The following is a 22,729-nucleotide window of genomic DNA, read 5'->3' on the forward strand; positions in this document are numbered from 1 at the left end:
GCCCGCTTTGAGGACAATACAGTGCCACTGACACGGCCTGCAACGAAAACATGCGGTCTCTCCTTCACTGCAGCCGAGGTGAGTAAGACATTTAAACGTGTTAACCCTCGCAAGGCTGCAGGCCCAGATGGCATCCCCAGCCGCGCTCTCAGAGCATGCGCAGACCAGCTGGCCGGTGTGTTTACGGACATATTCAATCAATCCCTATACCAGTCTGCTGTTCCCACATGCTTCAAGAGGGCCACCATTGTTCCTGTTCCCAAGAAAGCTAAGGTAACTGAGCTAAATGACTACCGCCCCGTAGCACTCACATCCGTCATCATGAAGTGCTTTGAGAGACTAGTCAAGGACCATATCACCTCCACCCTACCTGACACCCTAGACCCACTCCAATTTGCTTACCGCCCAAATAGGTCCACAGACGATGCAATCTCAACCACACTGCACACTGCCCTAACCCATCTGGACAAGAGGAATACCTATGTGAGAATGCTGTTCATCGACTACAGCTCGGCATTCAACACCATAGTACCCTCCAAGCTCGTCATCAAGCTCGAGACCCTGGGTCTCGACCCCGCCCTGTGCAACTGGGTACTGGACTTCCTGACGGGCCGCCCCCAGGTGGTGAGGGTAGGCAACAACATCTCCTCCCCGCTGATCCTCAACACTGGGGCCCCACAAGGTTGCGTTCTGAGCCCTCTCCTGTACTCCCTGTTCACCCACGACTGCGTGGCCACGCACGCCTCCAACTCAATCATCAAGTTTGCGGACGACACAACAGTGGTAGGCTTGATTACCAACAACGATGAGACGGCCTACAGGGAGGAGGTGAGGGCCCTCGGAGTGTGGTGTCAGGAAAACAACCTCACACTCAACGTCAACAAAACTAAGGAGATGATTGTGGACTTCAGGAAACAGCAGAGGGAACACCCCCCTATCCACATCGATGGAACAGTAGTGGAGAGGGTAGCAAGTTTTAAGTTCCTCGGCATACACATCACAGACAAACTGAATTGGTCCACTCACACAGACAGCATCGTGAAGAAGGCGCAGCAGCGCCTCTTCAACCTCAGGAGGCTGAAGAAATTCGGCTTGTCACCAAAAGCACTCACAAACTTCTACAGATGCACAATCGAGAGCATCCTGGCGGGCTGTATCACCGCCTGGTATGGCAACTGCACCGCCCTCAACCGTAAGGCTCTCCAGAGGGTAGTGAGGTCTGCACAACGCATCACCGGGGGCAAACTACCTGCCCTCCAGGACACCTACACCACCCGATGTCACAGGAAGGCCATAAAGATCATCAAGGACATCAACCACCCGAGCCACTGCCTGTTCACCCCGCTATCATCCAGAAGGCGAGGTCAGTACAGGTGCATCAAAGCTGGGACCGAGAGACTGAAAAACAGCTTCTATCTCAAGGCCATCAGACTGTTAAACAGCCACCACTAACACTGAGTGGCTGCTGCCAACACACGGACACTGACTCAACTCCAGCCACTTTAATAATGGGAATTGATGGGAAATGATGTAAATATATCACTAGCCACTTTAAACAATGCTACCTTATATAAATGTTACTTACCCTACATTATTCATCTCATACGCATACGTATATACTGTACTCTATATCATCGACGGTATCCTTATGTAATACATGTATCACTAGCCACTTTATACTATACTATGCCACTTTGTTTACATACTCATCTCATTTGTACATACTGTACCCGATACCATCTACTGTATCTTGCCTATGCTGCTCTGTACCATCACTCATTCATATATCCTTATGTACATATTCTTTATCCCCTTACACTGTGTACAAGACAGTAGTTTTGGAATTGTTAGTTAGATTACTTGTTATTACTGCTAAGCTTGTGACTACACTTTGGTTGCATTTGCTGTTTATTTTGGTTACGTTTCAGATTATTTTATTGTAAATAAGAATAGAATATGTTTTTAAATACATCTACATTTAACATGGATGATTCCGGATAAGAATAAGCTCCAGTAAGATGGATAACTATTGAAAGATGGCTGATATGCAGTTTTCTACACGGTGCAACCTTTTGGTAGCGTTTGTATATCATAGGAAAAGACACCGCATTTACACAGATTTGCATGACCTCCAAATATATCATACTTTGACTAAAACAATGACTTATTGACATACATTGTTGTCGAATCAGGAGAGAAACACCATGTAGTACATTCTCCTGTATTAGTACATCCTAGCCATGCCAGGCTTTCTGTACCAGGGGAGGACGACTCATAACAATAGCTGGAACAGAGGGAATTGGTATCAATCGCATGGAAACCATGTATTTGATACCATTCCACCAATTCTGCTCTAGCTATTACCATGAGCCCACCTCCCCAAATCAGGTGCCAACAACCTGTGCTCTGTACATAGATTTTTAGACTAGTGTAACCAACACAGGGTACGAGCCCAGGTCTCCTGCGCACCAGAAAAGCATAGGCCTGCTAAACCGAAGCCTAGGCATTGACTCTGGGAGCCAAAGCAACTCTTCAGGTCTTAGGTAAGGCCTACTCATACATGTGTGTTAACTGAACCTCCTCCGTTACAATTCACCATCCTTTGACCTCTTCACATTGACCCATCTGAGCCACAGCATAAATATGAGTGACGGTTCGAACAAGGGTCTTCTGCACATCAGAAGAGCACATAAGCCCGCTAAACCAAAGCCCACCCTCTGGGCAAAAACTGGTTGAATCAATGTTTTTTCCACGTAATTTTGAAATAAAAATGTGATGTTGAATCAAAGTGAGAAACAGATTGGATTTGCAAAAAGTCATCAATGTAAGGGAATTCTGTATTTCACCCAACTTTAACCTAAATCCAATGAAAGGGTGATTTTTTTTTTTTTTTCATGTTGAGTTCTCTCTAGTTGCCAATTCAACCGAATGTAAACAAAACTACACATTGAACTGTGCCCAGTGGCTATAGCCAATGCAACTCTTCAGGTATGAGACATAGCCAAAGCAACTCTTCAGGTATCAGGTAAGATTACTCATTATGTGACTAACTAACCAGAAAGAAGTTGTTCGGTGACCACAAAGATGTGATGAGTAACTTTGCCTAGTGTTGAGTTTCTGCCTGAGACCAGAAAAAAAGCATTGGCTCCCCAGGCTAAATTACCTAAGAGTTGGTTTAGCAGGCTAAGATGTTCTTCTGGTGTACAGGACACCAGGTTCAAACCCCATCAGTTACACTAGTCTAATATCAATGGGCATAGTGTGTGACATGGCTAGGATATCACTGCATTGTGGTGTCATGTTGCTCTCCTGGTTCACGCCTCCAGGAAGCAATTTGCATACAGTTTGAAAATGAAAAGAGAAAATGCTCAATTGGGCGGTTGGAAAATGAAAACACACACTCCATTTCACTTTGCACATAGCAATTACCGTTTTCTGTTAACCTTTCGCCAATTTATTTACCATTTGTAATTATCAATTTTTATTTTAACATTGCAATTTCATTGTGGCATGAATCATGTGCACTAATATGAAAATATAAATGTGTTTATCATTTTCACATTTCAATTGAGCATTTAAGCATGGCATTTTTTGAACTGGCAATGACCCCTCCATGTATGCCTGCTAAATGTATTTTCATCTCAAAACTTTCTTTGGAATAAGCTCCTTGTGATTGGGATTCCTGCTAGTGCTATGTTCAGTTTAGCTCACTCAACTTCATTATCCCGCGGGGGATATTAATTTGGTCACCACACTGTACACAGACGTTGAAAAGCGACAATCACCATGGATGCATGTATAAAAATAAAAAATGTGTTGACATACTGACTAGATGTTGAGGAAATTCCAAGGAGAGGCGACGTGTTATACCTAATCAAGCTCCATTGTGTCCATCTCCCACATAATCATGTCACAATGGACAGATAATTGTCCGGACTTATTTTGTACTCGCCCAATGTTGTTAGCTATTTAATCATTACAGGATTTCCTGCTCAAATCGTGACTCCTCGCACATTGGGAATTATCTGGTTGCCTGGTTCAACTTTTTCAACAGTCTTGTCCTTTTACTTTATTTATTGTGTCCCCACAACTGCTTGCCTAACCAGCTGTGACTGAAGTTTGAACTCCCGTTTTAATGTGATAACTTGATTTTGTTTTGACTGTTGCATATTTTCCCATTTGTTTTTGTTTTTCACTATTCATCAGTGATTTATGTAGTTTTGTCGACAGAAACACTTAGAATGTTAGATCTGCACTGAATGTCTCCTGACCCCTCCTGTCTCAGCCTCCAGTATTTATGCTGCAGTAGTTTGTGTCGGGGGGCTAGAGTCAGGTTGTTATATCTGGAGCACTTCTCCTGTCCTATCCGGTGTCCTGTGTGAATTTAAGTATGCTCTCTCTAATTCTCTCTTTCTCTCTTTCTTTCTCTCTCTCGGAGGACCTGAGCCCTAGGACCATGCCTCAGGACTACCTGACATGATGACTCCTTGCTGTCCCCAGTCCACCTGGCCGTGCTGCTGCTCCAGTTTCAACTGTTCTGCCTGTGATTATTATTATTTGACCATGCTGGTCATTTATGAACATTATTCTGTTATAATCTCCACCCGGCACAGCCAGAAGAGGACTGGCCACCCCACATAGCCTGGTTCCTCTCTAGGTTTCTTCCTAGGTTTTGGCCTTTCTAGGGAGGTTTTCCTAGCCACCGTGCTTCTACACCTGCATTGCTTGCTGTTTGGGGTTTTAGGCTGGGTTTCTGTACAGCACTTTGAGATATCAGCTGATGTACGAAGGGCTATATAAATCGATTTGATTTGTCCCTTAATTGAACAAATACTTTGGGGGAAAATGAGCCCATCTATGGGATGCTGAAGTAGTGATGAGATGTGAGACCTGCTGAAGTGTAGTGTTGTCCAAAAAGGCTTGATCAGGGTGGGTAGTGAACCAGCTCCTAAGAGGCTATTTCCATCATCAGTCTGTAAGCGATTGCATTACGAAAACATGTTTCACAAAAATGTCACCTATTCCAAAAGTGGATGTAAGGCCATGTGAGGAATGACACACAGACACGCTCGATCTCAGGTTCACCAACCCTCCTATAGCCTCTTAGAAGGAGCTGGTCTAGCACTTGTCTGTGTGTAGTCAAGGTGAGGAACTCTATAGTTTTGCACTGTCAATGCAAAAGCTTCACAGCTGTTAAGGTTGAGATGGAGTTTTATGAGATGTATTGGTCTTATGGTAAATTCTACCCTAGTAAGGTGAGTATTTTTGCGTGCGTGTGTTTTGGATTCTAACTGTTTACGTTAACCAGTTTACTCAGTCATTCAGAGTAGGCTACGCAAACTACTCACCTGCAGTTCCTCACGTGGCCATACATCCAGTTTTGGAATAGGTGACATTTTTGTGAAATGTGTTTTCGTAAAACATAATGCAATTGTTTACGGATTGTGCAACATTTTTGTGCTACAGTATCTCATGACAGTGTTTGGAAAAATAGGCGTTTGATTATCAGGCCAAATTAGGGTAAGAACTTTCCTGAATGTCACTCGGGGAGAGATGGAGGAGTAGCCTTGTCTGTATGAATGAATTATATATCAAATCAAGGTCACATGCACCGAATACAACAGTTGTAGACTTTACTGTGAAATACGAGTCCTTTTGTAACAATGCAGACTTAAAAAGTAAGAACAATTTGCTAAATAAAAAAAGAAATAGTAACACAATAAAATAATAGTAACGAGGCGATATACAAGGAGTACCGGTACTGTGTCAATGTGCAGGGGTACGAGGTAATACCAGGGTAAAAGTGACTAGGCAATCAGGATAGACACAATGCTGCTCTGTTTATAGTCTATGTGTTTGTCATCAGCGTGTGTGTGTGTTTGAGCATATGTACTGTCTGTGTGCGTAGACTCCAGTGAGTGTGCATAGTGCAAGAGAGTCAGTACAACAACAAAAGCGGTCAATGCAAATAGTCTGGGTAGCCACTCGATCAACTGTTCATCAGTCTTATGGCTTGGATGCAGAAGCTGTTCAGGTGCCTTTTTGGTACCGCAGGGAGAACAATCTATGACTTGGGAGGTTAGAGTCTTTGACAATTTTTATCCAATACCGACTGGTATAGAGGTCCTGGGATGGCATGGAGCTCGGCCCTAGTGATGTACCGGTGCACACACACAATCCACTGAAGCAGTTGCCATAGTGATGCAGCCGGTCAAGATGCTCTCAGCTGTATAACGTTTTGAGGATCTGAGGGCCCATGCCAAATCTTTTCAGCCTCCTGAGAGGGAAGAGGTGTTGTCGTGCCTTCTTCCCGATTGTGTTGGTGTGTTTGGAGCATGATGGGTCCTTATTGATGTGGACACCAAGGAACTTTTAAGTTCTCAACCTGCTCCACTACAGTCCCGTCAATGTGAATGAGGACGTGCTTGGCCCTCCATTTCCTAAAGTCTACTATCAGCTCTTTTGTCTTGTTGAGGTAGAGGTTGTTGTCTTGGCACCACACTGCCAGATCTCTGACCTACTCTCTATAGGCTTTCTCATCGTTGTCTGTGATCAGGTCTGAGGGGCAGCCGTGTTGAGGGTCAGCATGGTGGATTTGTTGTTGCCTACCCTCACCACCTCCAGGGTGGCCCGTCAGGAAGTCCAGGATTCAGTTGTAGAGGGAGGTGTTCAGTCCCAGGGTCCTTAAGTTAGTGATGAGCTTGGAGGGCACTATGGTGTTGAATGTTGAGCTGTAGTCAATGAACAGCATTCTCATGTCGGTGTTGCTTTTGTCCAGGTGGGAAAATAGCAGTGTGAAGTGAAATAGAGATTGCATCATCTGTTGAACTGTTGGGGCGGTATGCAAATTAAAGTTGGGTTGAGGCTGTCTGGGATGATGGTGTTGTGAGCCATGACCAGCCTTTCAAAGCATTTCATGGCTATACATGTGAGTGCTATGGGGCGATAGTCATCTTGACAGGTTACCTTGGCGTTCTTGGGCACAGGGACTAGGTTCTGTTTGAAACGTGGATATTCCAGACTGGGTCAGGGAAAGGTTGAAAATGTCTGGTTAGAAACTTGCCAGCTGGTCGGCGCATGCTCAAATGACTTGTCCTGGTAATCCTTCTGGCCCTGCGACCTTGTGAATGTTAACCTGTTTAAAGGTCTTACTCACATTGGCTATGGAGAGTGTAATCACACAGTCGTCCGGAACAGCTGGTACTCTAATGCATCATTCTGTGTTGCTTGCCTTGAAGCGAGCATAGAAGGCATTTAGCTTGTCTGGTAGGCTCGCATCACTGGGCAGCTAGCGGCTGGGTTTTCTTTTGTAATCCATCCTAGTTTGCAAGCCCTACCACATCTGACCAGCACCAGAGCCAGTGTAGGATTCAGTCTTAGTCCTGTATTGACACTTTACCTGTTTAATGGTTCATCGGCGGGCGTAACAGGATTTCTTATACGCGTCTGGATTAGTGTCCCGCTCCTTGATAGCGGCAGCTCTAGCCCTTAGCTCAGTGCAAATTTTGGCTGTAATCCATGGCTTCTGGTTGGGATATGTACGTATGTCACTGTGGGGACCATGCACCTATTAATGAAGCCGGTGACTGATGTGATAAACTCTTTTATGCCGTCGGATGAACCCCGGAACATATTCCAGTCTGTGCTAGTTAAAGAGTCCTGTAGCATAGCATCCACTCCCTCCGGCCACTTCCGTATTGAGCATTTCACAGGTACTTCTTGTTTGAGTTTTTTGCTTGTAAACAGGAATCGGGGATAGAGTTGTGGTCAGATTTACCAAATGGAGGGGTAGGGAGAGCTTTGTAGGCATCTCTGTGTGTGGAGTAAAAGGTGCAAAAAAAAATGTTTGCTTCTAGTTGCACGGGTTACATGCTGGTAGAAATTAGGTAAGACAGAATTCAGTTTTATTGCGTTAAAATCACTGGCCACTAGGAGTGCCGCCTCTGGGTAAGCATTTTCTTGTTTGCTTATGGCCCTATATAGCTTGTTGAGTGTGGTCTTAATGCCAGCATCAGTTGTTTGTGGTGGTAAATGGTATGGTCTACAGCTTATAATGAGGTATCACAACTCAGGCGAGCAGACCCTCTAATATTAGGGAAGTCTTGATTTAAGTAGACTACTTTCACACTGTGTGCTTTGCTACTTCACATCAAAATGTTATATCGTGTTGCAATCAGTGTTGGGGAGTTGTGAACTACATTTAGTTCAACGACAAATGTATTTACATTTTACAGTAGCGTGGTGGTAGTCTTGGTATTGTTTTCAGTAGTTAATCACTTTTTTTTCCATGTAGTGATGTAGCTAACTACTGGAAGCACACACTACTTTTTTTTGCAAAAACAAAATATTGGTGAAGTAGGCAAGAATGTCTTCTTTTTTGATATCAGACCTGCCTAATTCTTACTTGAAACACTTTTTGTGTGCCTAATTCTCACTTTTTGTCTTTAATTGGCTAAACTAACATTCTGTTAACATCTGACTCCAGAGTGATCTGTTCTTGCAATTTGTAGTCTATGACATTTCAGATTTAGATATGATGATTTTTGACAAAGTAGTTTGTGCATCGTGAACTACTTTCTCTAAGTAACTTCACTTATCTTTTTCTTAATAATTACTCTTAAAGGTAACTTTAGTGAAGTTTACTTATTCCAGTGTGAAGTCATTGATAGCTTGGTAAACTATATTTTCAGAGTATCTTCCCCAACACTGGTTGCAATATAAAATACAATGTTGGGATATAGCGGATAACAGAACAAAACATGAAGGTAGATCATGTTTGAGCAAGAAGTGAATGCTATCTGTACTGTCAGAGTCAAGTGGAATGCAATGTACTCCAGTGCCTCAACAGAATAGACTAAATGTTATTAATGTTAGAAGCAAACCTTTTGAGCAGTTAAGGGGATATAATGACTCCCTCCTCTATTCAAACCAGACAAAGCAGCAAAAATACATGGTGATAAAGTTTCAGGTAGAGAGGAATAAAACAGGATGGACGAAAAGGAGAAGAGAGTGAGAGACAGACAGAGAGAGGGTGTGTTTGAGTTTGAATCAGTGAGAAAGATCAGAGGATGTGGGAGTTACGAGAGAAAGAGAGAGAGAGACGGAGGAAGGGAGAAGAGGGAGAGTGAGTAAGAGCGAGAGAGTAGGGAGGGCTCGTGGGGGCTGGCTTTGGCAGGAACCACAGGAGGTCCAGGTCCTATAAGAGGAGGCCACTGCATTAGCCATCACACACACACACAGTAGGACCTACCTACCCGCTGTCACCCAGTCATAATACAGGAGGTTAGCTGAGCAGCACTGAACCATGGGAAAACAGAAGATATTCATGGACAAGCTGGCACAGACTTTCCAGATCCGTAACTTGCTGCTGCGCCAGGCCATGGCAGAGTGTCTGGGTACCCTCATCCTGGTGGTAAGAGCTCTGCCATCTTTTCACCTCACTTACATCCTAATTTACCATATCGATGTTCAAGTTATCCTCACTCAAGTCTTTCTCAGATGAGTAGATTGCACGTTTCACTGTGATGATTCGTTGCCACAAGAAATATTAGTTTGTGCGTATTCAAACCTGCAGACAAAATACTACTGGATTAACAAGAACCTGTGTATCAACTATTGTTGTTATGCCTAGATGTGAGAGTGATGGATACTGGTAAGTGAAACCAACGTTAGTGAGCTGCTCACAATAGATCTTCCTCCATGGCCCCACACCGGTCTCGAACCGGTGTTCCTCTGATCATAAACACGTGACCATCCTCCTTGACAACGTAACAACCATTTGAGTTATACCAAAGGATCTAATTGGGTTGCTCCATCGGCAATATTTCAAGCTAGATGTGGAGTGAACGTACTCTACGTTCTTAACCCCATTAGATACGTTCAGCATGGCTTTACAGCTTGTGCTAGCCTTTGCACTGCTAGCCTTTGCACTGCTAGCCTTTGCACTGCTAGCCTTTGCACTGCTAGCCTTTGCAAGTTCTCTGGGGTCGGGAATGTGAGCCTCATAGGCACCTATAAATTACACTCCTTGAGTGTGTATGAAAATATGATTGCTCTTGTTGACGAGAACATGGACACATGATCTTTACTCTGCATAATGATCCAGGATTCACCTTGCAAACCCGTGCTCTCCTGCAGTCGTATTTGAGGGGTGTGCAATGTTTACAGTCCCTAAGGAAATAGTCTTTCACATTTTTCTGCCTTAAAATGAAGTTTAAAAAGGGGGAAAAAAAATTAGATTTTATTTTCTCTTGCGATAAACACAACCTACCCTACATTTTCAAAGTGAAAAAAAATATATAAAAAAAGTTACGTTTTCAGATGATTTTCCCGGGGTTTCCTCTAACTTTTTACCTGAGCTTTTCTCCTTTCTGTGGATATGGCCAGTGCAGATAGGCCATACAGATAGTACGGGTAGCCATTGATTAGCTCTTCAACAGTCTAATTGCTTGATAGAAGCTGTCTCCAAGCATGTTGGACTTACACTATAAACATTTTGGCAACATGATGTTCAAATAAACATCTTTATTTGAATGTATTTTTAGCCTCAGCTTTTGAATTATTCCTGCAACATGCGGGTCTCGATCTCTTCCGGTATTCTCATTTTGATTCCTACGCACCTGGAACCGAAAATATTTAGTATGAAGGACCTTACAGTAGCACAAACGGTCTCCTATCATTTACATTCAACTGGTAAAAGTTGATTGTGATATGATTAAGTCTTTGGCAATTTTCTGGACCTTTCTTAGACACCGCCTGGTCTAAAGGTCCTGGATGGCAGAGAGCTCGGCCCTAGTGATGTATTGGGCCATCCGCACCACCCTTTGTAGAGCCTTGCGGTCAAGGGTGGTGCCGTTGCCATACCAGGCGGTGATGCAACCTGTCAAGATGCTCTCAATGGTGCAGCTGTAGAACTTCTTGAGGATCTGATGTCCCATGTCAAATCTCTTCAGGAGGAAGAGGCACTCTTCAAGACTGTGCAGGTGTGTGTGGTCCATGTCAAAGGGGTAATTCATGTCTTAAGGTCCATGGTGACAGAATCCACAATAATCCATTATTTACTTCTGGCTACAACCTGGAGTTAGCATATTAGCATCGTCAGATTTCATGAATGTAATAAGACAGACCGATGTTAGCAAAGCTGCACCCGCAAGCCAAAACGTTAACAAATACTCACAAAGAACCTGACCGTGTTTAATTCCCTTCGAGACTGTAGTTATTTCTGCAATAAAAGTCACATTTTGATAACTTCTATGTTTACTGTTCAGTTTTGTTCACACCTGGTAATCAATCCAAGTCTATTTCCTGCCCCAGGGGGAGTGTCTTTACTAGCATCACTTTTAGCTAGCTACGCCCCATTGTTTGGACATTAGAACCTTGTTTGTTAGGGAGAGATAATAAACGAAAGAACTGAGATATGCCTGACTACTTAGAGGAAGAGGCAGAGCCCCCTCCTGTTTCCTGTACTCCACGTTCAGCTCATTGGTCTTGCTGATGTTGAGGGAGAGATTGTTGTCTCTGACCTCCCTGTAGGCTGTCTCATCGCTGTCGTGCTACCACCGTCGTGTCATCGTGATGGTGTTGGAGTCATGCGTGGCCACGCAGTCGTGGGTGAAAAGGGAGTACAGGAGAGTACAGGAGAGGGCTAAGCACCCCCCCCCCCCACCAGTGTTGAGGGTCAGTGTGTAGAGCTTTAAATTGGCTTTAATGGAACTGACAGATACAATCTTCCCTCGGTTACTGACAGACCTTAGCCATCCGCCATGTTAAATAAACAAACAAGAAAAACTAAACAACCCTGCCATTTTTTGTTGTTATCTTGCTCTAGCAGTAAATGGCCACTTAAGAAAATGGATAGTAGTACTTTAAGCACCTACCAGATAATACAGCCAGTGTAGCCGACAACCTGCAGGCTTTTTAGGCAGTTAAGTTTCACTTTCTTTGCTCAGAGAGAAAAGAGTTGTTAGGGAGATGACTCAGTCTTACTCACTGTCACAGGCTCTCTCACACCTGTTTTACAAAGCGTTTCTTCATTGCCTAATGTTATTGCAGTACATTCTCTCACGCTGCGACAGGACCTCTACCATCGACGTCCATCTAGAAATGGCCTTGCATTTTTATTATAAGATTGTTAATGGACGTAGACAGGCGTTGCACTGCTAATTGAACAATGATGTAAATCTCCAGCAGGAGCATGGATGGAAAAGCACTGTGTATTAAACCTGTTACGTCTATGTCTAAGGCACTAGTAGCAGGTGTGGCATGTCTATTTAATAAGTGCTATGTCAAACATGGACTGCAGTATTGGGAGTGACAGCAACAGCGCAATGGGTGAAACCTGAACATGCCAAATATATTCACGCCCTCCAGGACATATATAGACGTCACCTGTCGTCAAGATATACTAATGACTGAGTAATGTAATGACTGCGTGAACAGACAGGCGCTCTCGACTGATACTCAGGTAAAGGGAGGCGAAGGAATGAGCAGGGTGTGTTTATGTACGTGTGTGTTTGTCATGCACAGAGCTATAACCCTGCATATGGAGAACAGATCTCAGCAATGGCAGGATTTGGATTTACAAAAAGTAACGTACATTTTTTTTTAAAGTTGCTTTTTCACACAACTTTGAACCTAAATCCAATGTCATGGTGACATTAGTTGTTGATTTCGTGTTGAATTCACCTGAGTTGACAACTTAACCAAATGTTAATCAAAACTAAAAGTTGAACTGACGACTGTTCCCAGTGGACTAACCTTGTCACCTTTGTGTGACAGGTGGTTGGACACATGTCCTTCTGGCCCCAGCGATGGTGTGCATGTGCACCATCCAGGGAACAATGCAGTCCTTACATAAACCGAAGAGATAAGGGGGGGAGAAAACAACAGCAATAAGCTTTCTCTTTATATGAAAGAGTCATTGTGTGCTATTCTTTGCTTAAATTGAAGGGATGAGACACCACATGCTGCCACACGAAACCATGGCTTACCACCCCAAATCATGACTTTCCATACCATGTTACTAGGAGTGATGCTCCACTGGGAAAAGTTTGACGACTTCTTCACACAGTATTTTATTCACACACTTCACTCTTCATTTCCTTTTGTCCCAATAACAGTTTTAATGTATCTGGATGTTGGAAAAGACTGGCGGCATCAAAAGCTACCCTGGAATTTCCTCTCCCTGTGACTTCTTCCCTCCCTCCATTGCTGTTCACTAAAAGGGAACGCATGAGTGACCAGGTGTATCGGTAGACACTCAGAATGAGGACACAGCATGAACTGCCTGACAGTCTGGGGGAGTAAGTGTGCAATGTATTCATGTAATGTCATGGCGTAATGCTGTCATGACGTGCTGCCGCTATCACCACCAGGCCACTTAGAGAGCTGTGATTTAATTTAGGTTGTTATCCTGTTAGATGCCGTCTTTTAAAGTCATTTCTTACGGCGTCATGAATCTTAGTGAATAACCTTTTGGTGGAATTTGATCAGGCTAATTCAGTTGGCATTTGGCTCCATACTGACATGTTATCAGATGCTTCTGACATTAAGATCCCTTTGACATTTAACTTAATGTCTAACTAAAGATGGGCCCCTCTGAAGATGTTGTATTTTTCCAGCCAATCGGAAGCATGAGGCCCGCGGGGCTAATCAGGAGCCAGAGTTTACATTGACCCCAGCGATGTTAAACCACCCACTAGATGCTAAGCCTTCTGTCGAGACGACAGTTCCTTGCAGCTCATCTCAACCAATGTGCCCTGTGGTCTGAGAGCAATGCATCTGCTTCAGGGGGCCTTGCGACAGGCTGTTTCAGCACATGCCACACACTACTGTTATCCCCATAGTAATGGACACACACGTGCACATATATACAAGTCGGCATGCAAACCCACAATGCGGTATGACCACCTTGGCACCTCTATAGCTTCTATAGTTTCCTGCCAGCATATTCATTTCAGGGCGGAAATATGTAGTACACTTGTTTTTATCAGATACATCGGTCTCTGAAAAATGGCCATCATTTGGCCTGGGACCATCAAATGTCAACACGGACGACAATTTCACAATTTCCTCCCCTCATACCTGTTAATACACAATAGAGCCCATTTAAATCATCATGGCGACCAGTTTCACTGATTATGATCGTATCCCCTTTCTGACCTGCACATACCTTCAGGGATGAAAAGTAGTAAATCTAGGATATCCATTTGTGTAACATGTATACTGACAAAGCCTCGAGTGACCTCTAGAGTGGCTTGCGAAAGTATTCACCCCCCTTGGCATTTTTCCTATTTTGTTGCCTTACAACCAGGAATTAAGAGATTTTTTTTGGGGGGGGGGGGTTGTATCATTTGATTTACACAACATGCCGACCACTTTGAAGATGCAAAATATTTGTTTATTGTGAAACAAACAAGAAATAAGACAAAACTAGCCACTGGGATTTTTGCCCATTTCTTCGAGGCAAAACTACTCCAGCTCCTTCAAGTTGGATGGGTTCTGCTGATGTACAGCAATCTTTAAGTCATATCACAGATTCTCAATTGGATTGAGGTCTGGGCTTTGACTAGGCCATTCAAAGACATTTAAATGTTTCCCCTTAAACCACTCGAGTGTTGCTTTAGCAGTATGCTTAGAGTCATTGTCCTGCTGGAAGGTGAACCTCAGCCCAAGTCTCAAATCTCTGGAAGACTGAAACGGGTTTCGCTCAAGAATTTCCCTGTATTTAGCACCATCTATCATTTTTTTTCAATGCTGACCAGTTTCCCAGTCCCTGACAATGAAAAACATCCCCACAGCATGAGGCTGCCACCACCACGCTTCACTGTGGTGTTCTCGGGGTGATGAGAGGTGTTGGGTTTGCGCCAGACTAACGTTTTCCTTAATGGCCAAAAAGCTCAACATTAGTCTCATCTGACCAGAGTACCTTCTTCCATATATTTGGGGATTCTCCCACATGCCTTTTGGCAAAGACCAAACGTGTTTGCTTATTTTTTTTCTTTAAGCAATGGCTTTTTTTCTGGACACTCTAAAGCCCAGCTCTGTGGAGTGTATGACTTAAAGTGGTCCTATGGACAGATACTCCAATGTCCACTGTGGAGCTTTGCAGCTCCTTCAGGGTTATCTTTGGTCTCTTTGTTGCCCTCTGATTAATGCCCTCCTTGCCAGGTCTGTGAGTTTTTCCCTCTCTTGGCAGGTGTTGTGGTGCCATATTCTTTCAATTTTATGGTGCTCCGTGGGATGTTCAAAGTTTCTGATATTTTTTTATAACCCAACCCTGATCTGTACTTCTCCACAACTTTGTCCCTGACCTGTTTGGAGAGCTCCCTGGTCTTCATGGTACCGCTTGCTTGGTGGTGCCACTTGCTTAGTGGTGTTGCAGACTCTGGGGCCTTTCAGAACAGGTGCATATATACTGAGATCATGTGACACTTAGATTGCACACAGGTGGACTTTATTTAACTAATTATGTGACTTCTGAAGGTAATTGGATGCACCAGATCTTACTGAAGGGCTTCATAGCAAAGTGGGTGAAGACATATACACGCACCACTTTTCCATTTAAAAAACAATAATATTAATTGAAACAAATTATTTTTCAATTTTTTACTTCACCAATAGGGACTGTTTTGTGTATGTCCATTACACAAAATCCAAATAAAAATCAATTTAAATTACAGGTTCTAATGCAACAAAATAGGAAAAAACTCCAAGAGGGATGATACTTTTGCAAGGCACTGTACGTTAACTGTATGTGTGTTTACATAGCAATGAGTGAATGTTTGGCTCTGCTCTGGCTTTAAACACACTGAATGCTCCTCATATGCAGTCTTTACAATCTTTTTTTACAGGCAATGTTGATGATCATTGTTTGTTGGTACCCATGTTATTTATTTTTGCTTCTTCCCTCTCTTGACAGATGTTTGGTTGTGGTGCAGTGGCTCAACTGGTGCTTAGTGGAGGATCTCATGGCATGTTCCTAACTGTCAACTTTGCTTTCGGCTTCGCTGCCACCCTAGGGATCCTGGTCTGTGGCCAGGTATCAGGTACAAACCTCATATCAGCAATACATGCACATGAATTAACACACCAACATGTTTAGGTGTAGAGGTTCTCCTTGAGCGGATTTGTTACCATGAGTTATTCCAAGGCTGAGTCATGTCTCTAAGTCGTGATCCTAAATGTCTGTCCCGCTTTAATGTTAACAATCAGTCAACATGTGTTTTTTCCTAGGAGGCCATCTCAATCCGGCAGTAACCTTTGCCCTCTGCCTGCTTGGGAGAGATCGCTGGAGAAAGTTTCCAGTCTACTTCGTCTTCCAGACACTGGGAGCTTTCCTGGGCTCCGGGATCATCTTTGGTCTGTACTATGGTGAGTCCTCGGAACTGTCCACGAATGGACAGGAAAGCATCTGTCGGAGTCAACTCTTTGAAAAGTCTTAACTTAAGGTTGAATCTGTGTATAGCGTAACACATCGTTACAGTTGATGTTATATCATAATGTGTGTGTGTTCTCCTCTCAGACGCTCTGTTGAACTATGCTGGAGAACTCATTGTTACCGGGCCCAACGCCACCGCTGGCATCTTCGCCACCTACCCTGGCAAACATCTCACATTGGTCAACGGCTTCTTCGACCAGGTAAGCCCCGTTCTTCCACATACAACCCCCAAACTGGTTGGATCAGGAATTAGAACTACTAGTATATTCGGAGTTCTCCATGCTAATGGGGTATCTCTATCCCAGACGATTGGCACTGCAGCATTGATCGTCTGTATCCTGGCCATCGTGGACCCCCATAACAATCCCATTCCCCAGGGCCTGGAGGCCTTCACGGTGGGCTTTGTGGTGCTGGTCATCGGCCTGTCCATGGGCTTCAACTCTGGCTACGCTGTCAACCCTGCCAGGGACCTGGGGCCACGCCTCTTTACCGCTCTGGCAGGCTGGGGCACCGAGGTCTTCACGTGAGTCCTCCCACAATCCTCTTTCACTCTCTGCATGCATCTGGTTCTCTCTTCACCTCTCTGCCCTCTTCACATGTATTCTACCACTCGGTGTCCATTTCCTGGTTAGAGGTTTGTGCATTATTGATATAACGATGAAACAAAATGGGAGATGGTGACGATGGATCAAATGGGTAAATGCAGAGGAGGCAAAGATTAAGAAAGAATCTTCTCTCTCGCACAACTTCTTGGATATGTCTCTCTCTCACTCTCTCGCTCTCTTTCTCTCAGTGCCAACAAGTGCTGGTTCCTGGTGCCCATCTTCGCCCCATTCCTGGGCGCCATCATTGGTGTGGTGGTCTATCAGCTGATGGTTGGCTTTCATCAGGAGGGAGAGGTTCGTGACAGGAAGAGCCAGGATGAGAGAGTTAAACTGACCAACATCAACTCAAAGGACGTCCTAAAGGAAGAGATGTTATGAGCCTCAAAACCTCCAGCATCCTCCATTCTCCACCACTACCACTACCAGCATCCTATACCCCTAAACTCAGCCTCAGTGGGGTACAGTATGGTCTCCTTGGGGGCCGGTGGGTCCCTTTTCACTTTTAACTCTGACAGCTGTGTGTCTGTTAGTCTGTAAGGAGACAACTACAGTACGCACACACATTATGGACCTCAATCCTTCTCTATAATGTTGCCACAGTATATCTATCTCTAGGCGTCCTTTGTCTTACATTGTAGCTGCATAGTGTCCTTAAGTAAGAGGGGAGGAAGTAAACACTCAAACACAGAATTATATTAATTCAAAATGTTTGGAAATAATCAAAGTTTATAGCCTAGTGTCTTTATCTCTTCTGTTTGGACCGTATTTGATGTTTTATACTAACATAGCGTTTTAATGATTCCGTTGTATTTATATGCTGTGGACAGATAGTACATGTGTCCCGATCAAATTAAATGTGTACGTTTTAGTGAGTCCATGAATTTCAATGTCAACCAGAGGCCTCATGCCATACGATTTTTATACTTTATTTTTTATGAATTACTAAACTTCATTTTTAAGCCCACGTTTTATCAGAATTATTCATAAAAAGATCTGTCAGTGGGTTTCTCCCTAGTAAGCGTTTGCTTCCAAGGTGCACCATGGCGCAAAGATATGCTTGGCAGGATGCTATATACTCTCGTGTCTGCAGACAGTATCGTCAGTGGAGGAGGAGAGGGGAATGTTGAATGACACACACAGATTTGATTTCAGCGGCAGGTGAGGGGCAGGACTTGATTATAAATGAATTTGATCAAGCTATGTAGCCTATTGATTCCTTCTTGATGAATTAATTCATCTCTGTAATACTAGCCACATAGCAATTTTATTAACTTGCTTTAGCTAGCCAGCTAGAAAGGTTCCCAATCTCCTCCCAGCCCCATAACTAGCTACCAAGCCATTTCAGGCTATCAATCAAGTTAGAGTAGCTTGTCTATCTTAGCTGGCATGCCTGCCGACAAGGTTGCTAGTCTTTAGGGTTATAATACTATATACCAGTGTGGCAGTTGTACTAAACTCCTAAGGCATAAAAGTTCTAAGGAATCAATGAGCATCATTCATTAAAATGCTAATTGAACAGGTAAAGAGGTATACTTAAATAACCTATGTAGAACAATATACATATTTTTTTATAATATATTTTTACATAGAATTAGGCATAATGATTATGCCTCTAGATTGCAGGAAAAAACTGTGTCAGGTGTTTGAAAAATGTTGTTTAGCAGATGTTATTGTGGGTGTAGCGAAATGCTTGTGTTCATAGTTCCAACAGTGCAGTAATCTCTAATAATACACACAACTCTAAAAGTAAAATAATGGAATTAAGAAATATATAAATATTAGATTGAGCAATGTCGGTGTCCGGAATATGTGTGTATATATACAGGGTTGGGGAGTAACGGATTACATGTCATCGGTTACATGTAAGGGACCCCCAAAAACTGTAAATGTACCAGTCAAAAGTTTGGACACACCTACTCATTCAAGGGTTTTTCTTTATTTTTACTATTTTCTACATTGTAAAATAATAATGAAGACATCAAAACTATGAAATAACACATATGGAATCATGTAGTAACCAAAAAAGTGTTAAACAAATCAAAATATATTTGAGATTCTTCAAAGTAGCCACCATTTGCCTTGATGACAGCTTTGCACACGTTTGGCATTCTCTCAACCAGCTTCATTAGGTAGTCACATGGAATGCATTGAAATTAACATGTGTTTCTTGTTAAAAGTGAATTTGTGGAATTTCTCTCCTTCTTAATGTGCTTGAGCCAATCAGTTGTGTTGTGACAAGGTAGGAGTGGTATACAGAAGATAGCCCTATTTGGTGAAAGGCCAAGTCCATATTACGGCAAGAACAGCTCAAATAAGTGCTGGTTCCTGGTGCTCATCTTTGCCTCGTTCCTGGACGCCATCATTGGTGTGGTGGTCTATCAGCTGATGGTTGGCTTCCATCAGGAGGGAGAGGTTCGCGACAGGAAGAGCCAAGAGGAGAGAGTCAAACTGACCAACATCAACCCAAAGGACGCCCTAAAGTAAGAGATGGCATCCCCACCAGCATATGTGGGAACTCCTTCAAGACTGTTGGAAAAGCATTCCAGGTGAAGCTAGTTGAGAGAATGCCAAGCATGTGCAAAGCTGTCATCAACACAAAGGGTGGCTACTTTGAATAATCTCAAATATATAAAATATATTTTGATTTGTTAAACACTTTTTTGGTTACTACATGATTCCATAGGTGTTATTTCATAGTTTTGATGTCTTCACTATAATTCTACAATGTAGAAAATAGTAAAAATAAAGAAAAACCCTTGAATGAGTAGCTGTGTCCAAACTTTTGACTGGTACTGTGTGTGTGTGTGTGTGTGTGTGTGTGTGTGTGTGTGTTTTCTGCATACCTCTTTACCTTTTACCTGTCCAATTATCCTTTTAACGAGGGTGTCATTCTGACTGTTGTCAATCACACATCTCAATGCACTGCACTAACATGACTAGAATATTACATCCAAATTGCAACACAGTACATGGGATCATAACACACATCCTCAATACATGTGGTATATATCATGGCATCATAATTGATACACAAATATCATGATATTATCATAAGGTGGCAGATTACATTTTAAACAAAGCCTTTTTCTGAGCTGCCTGTATGTTACTGATCATCCGTGTGTCTTTTTTCATAGTTTTGATGCCTTATTATTATTCTACAATGTAGAAATAGTAAAAATAAAGAAAAATCCTTGAATGAGTAGGTGTGTCCAAACTTTTGACTGGTACTGTATATATATATATATATATATCCATTGATACTTGAAGAATATAACTTATAAATGCCTCATGAGCTTAGTTAAACTGTCACACTCTATGAGAACCCAAAACATAAGCTTGTTTTACTCCAATGTTTGTAACATGGTTAAAACTATACTTTTTATATAATGGATGGCCAGTCCTTTCATCAATAGCTCTGTCTCTTCATCTGAGAGTGGTTATAATTCTCCAGGCCCATCCCTCATCTTTTTACCAAAACAGAGGCGGGCTGACCGTTTTGTTATTGTTTCATCTGTGGATTTGCCCTTTAATAAATCCTCTACTGACTCCCCATCCCACATGCGGGAGCGTAATCATCGCCTGACACTAATTAGCATAACACAACGGACATAAATATCCCTAGAAAATATTCCTATTCATGAAAATCACAAATTAAATATATTGAGACACAGCCTTTTGTTAATCACCCTGTCATCTCAGATGTTTTGATTTTCAAAATATGCTTTACTGCCAAAGCTAAGAGCATTAAGTGTATCGATAGCCTAGCATAGCATTTTGTCCAGCTAGCAGCAGGTAACTTGGTCACGGAAATCAGAAAAGCAATCAAATCGTTTACCTTTGATGAGCTTCGGATGTTTTCACTCATGAGACTCCCAGTTAGATGGCAAATGTTCCTTTTTTCCAAAAATATTATTTTTGCAGGCGAAATAGCTCCGTTTGTTCTTCACGTCTGGCTGAGAAATCGCCCGGTAATTGCAGTCACAAAACGGCGAAAAATATTCCAAATTAGCTCCATAATATCGACAGAAACATGGCAAACGTTGTTTATAATCAATCCTCAAGGTGTTTTTCAAATATCTATTCGATAATATATCCATCGGGACAATTAGTTTTTCAGTAGGACCGATTGGAGTAATGGCTACCTCTGTATTTTACGGAGAATCTCTCTGGGGGCATCAGGTGACCACTGACCACTTACGCAATGTAGCCGCCTACAGCTATTCTTCAACATAAATGCGTAAAACTATGTCACAATGCTGTAGACACCTTGGGGAATACGTAGAAAGAGTAATCTGTTTGATAGCACATTCACAGCTCAATAGGGATTCATTGGAACGCAGCGCTTTTAAAATATGGGGCACTTCCGGATTGGATTCTTCTCAGGCTTTCGCCTGCAACATCAGTTCTGTTATACTCACAGACAATATCTTTACAGTCTTGGAAACGTTAGAGTGTTTTCTATCCTAAGCTGTCAATTATATGCATATTCTAGCATCTTGTCTTGACAAAATATCCCGTTCAAAAATAAAAATACTCCCCCTAGAGTCGCAACAGGTTTTAAACAGCTGCAAATTATCAAGATATCAAAGTGTCACCAAATAAAAGGTAAACAAAAGGCCTATAGCAAATGCAGCAGCATATGGCATTCATTTTTCACATGTAAATAGCACTTTTCAGTAGTGCTCAAAGCATGCCATTCCATGAGTGCACATTTCTTTTTCAACTCGAATCAATGAGCCCAATCAGTCCTTCATGACAACAGAGTAGGGTTGGCTAATAAATCCTTAGTTTTGGGGTCATGCTCAGGTAAAACAATTTGGCTAATCTATACTTCCATATTTCCAAGTGGTATAACATTTATTTGGCATAATTTATATTATATGTAGTAGAAAGTGCTGGGTTAGAAGAAGCCCACACAACCAACCCATAAAGTAAAATGTAACATCCTTATATGGCCAGCTAGGTAAACTTTAACATTGATTTATCCTGCAATAGATGTCATTCAATTGGTAACATACATTTTGTCTTCTTCTAATGCCTCTTAAGGGGAAAGTAATCTAAAAGTAACAGAATGTAATCAGATTGCATTACTGACTTTGGGTAATCAAAAAGTTACGTTACTGATTACAATTTTGGACAGGTAACTAGTAACTGGAACGGATTACATTTAGAAAGTAATCTACCCAGCCCTGTGTGTGTGTGTGTGTGTGTGTGTGTGTGTGTGTGTGTATATGTGTATATATATATATCTCCTTTGATTGTTTCATGGCGACACAGCCCTTTGACATCTCATGGGTCAGAGAGGTGATTACCACTCTGTTCCGTTCCTTCATCAGCCAAACCTGATGGCTTTCCCAACATATGAATACAATTGAGTTCATTGGGTTTGATTGCCAGCATTTCTTGCTCGTGAATATTTGCAGTATTAAGACATGTCAATAAAACCATTGCCGTGTGACAACTTTATGTGTACTGTTTTTTGTAGTTTCATGTGGCACTCTACATGTACTATTTTTACAGTCAATCAGTTTGTGGTCAAACTGTTGAATTCTGTCCTCTGAAAGCAGAAAACACATGACCTGTAACTCTTCATCTGGCTCTTGGTTTTCAACTGGAGAATCTGTGCCTTGTGTGTCACTCTATGGTGCTAAATGCCTGTGTTGTAAGGCCATTTGTATTTTGTTAG

General features: G+C 42.5%; 1 protein-coding gene across 2 annotated transcripts; it reads left to right on the plus strand.

Annotated features, from left to right (window-relative positions):
- The first annotated feature begins 9,209 nt into the window (after positions 1-9,209).
- LOC139389406 (aquaporin-3-like) lies at positions 9,210-22,504 on the plus strand. Of its 2 annotated transcripts, XM_071136142.1 has the most exons (7): positions 9,226-9,412; positions 13,119-13,242; positions 15,920-16,046; positions 16,234-16,371; positions 16,523-16,638; positions 16,744-16,961; positions 17,232-22,504. In XM_071136142.1, the coding sequence occupies exons 2-7, from the start codon at positions 13,231-13,233 to the stop codon at positions 17,419-17,421; spliced, it is 801 nt and encodes a 266-aa protein (XP_070992243.1). In that variant the 5' UTR covers positions 9,226-9,412; positions 13,119-13,230; the 3' UTR covers positions 17,422-22,504. The 2 variants fall into 2 exon arrangements, with proteins under 2 accessions (XP_070992242.1, XP_070992243.1); XM_071136141.1 differs by lacking the exon at positions 13,119-13,242 and having other exon boundaries at positions 9,210-9,412.
- Positions 22,505-22,729: the final 225 nt, after the last annotated feature.

The sequence above is a fragment of the Oncorhynchus clarkii genome, chromosome 30 (genome assembly GCF_045791955.1).
Source record: "Oncorhynchus clarkii lewisi isolate Uvic-CL-2024 chromosome 30, UVic_Ocla_1.0, whole genome shotgun sequence".
NCBI lineage: Eukaryota > Metazoa > Chordata > Actinopteri > Salmoniformes > Salmonidae > Oncorhynchus > Oncorhynchus clarkii.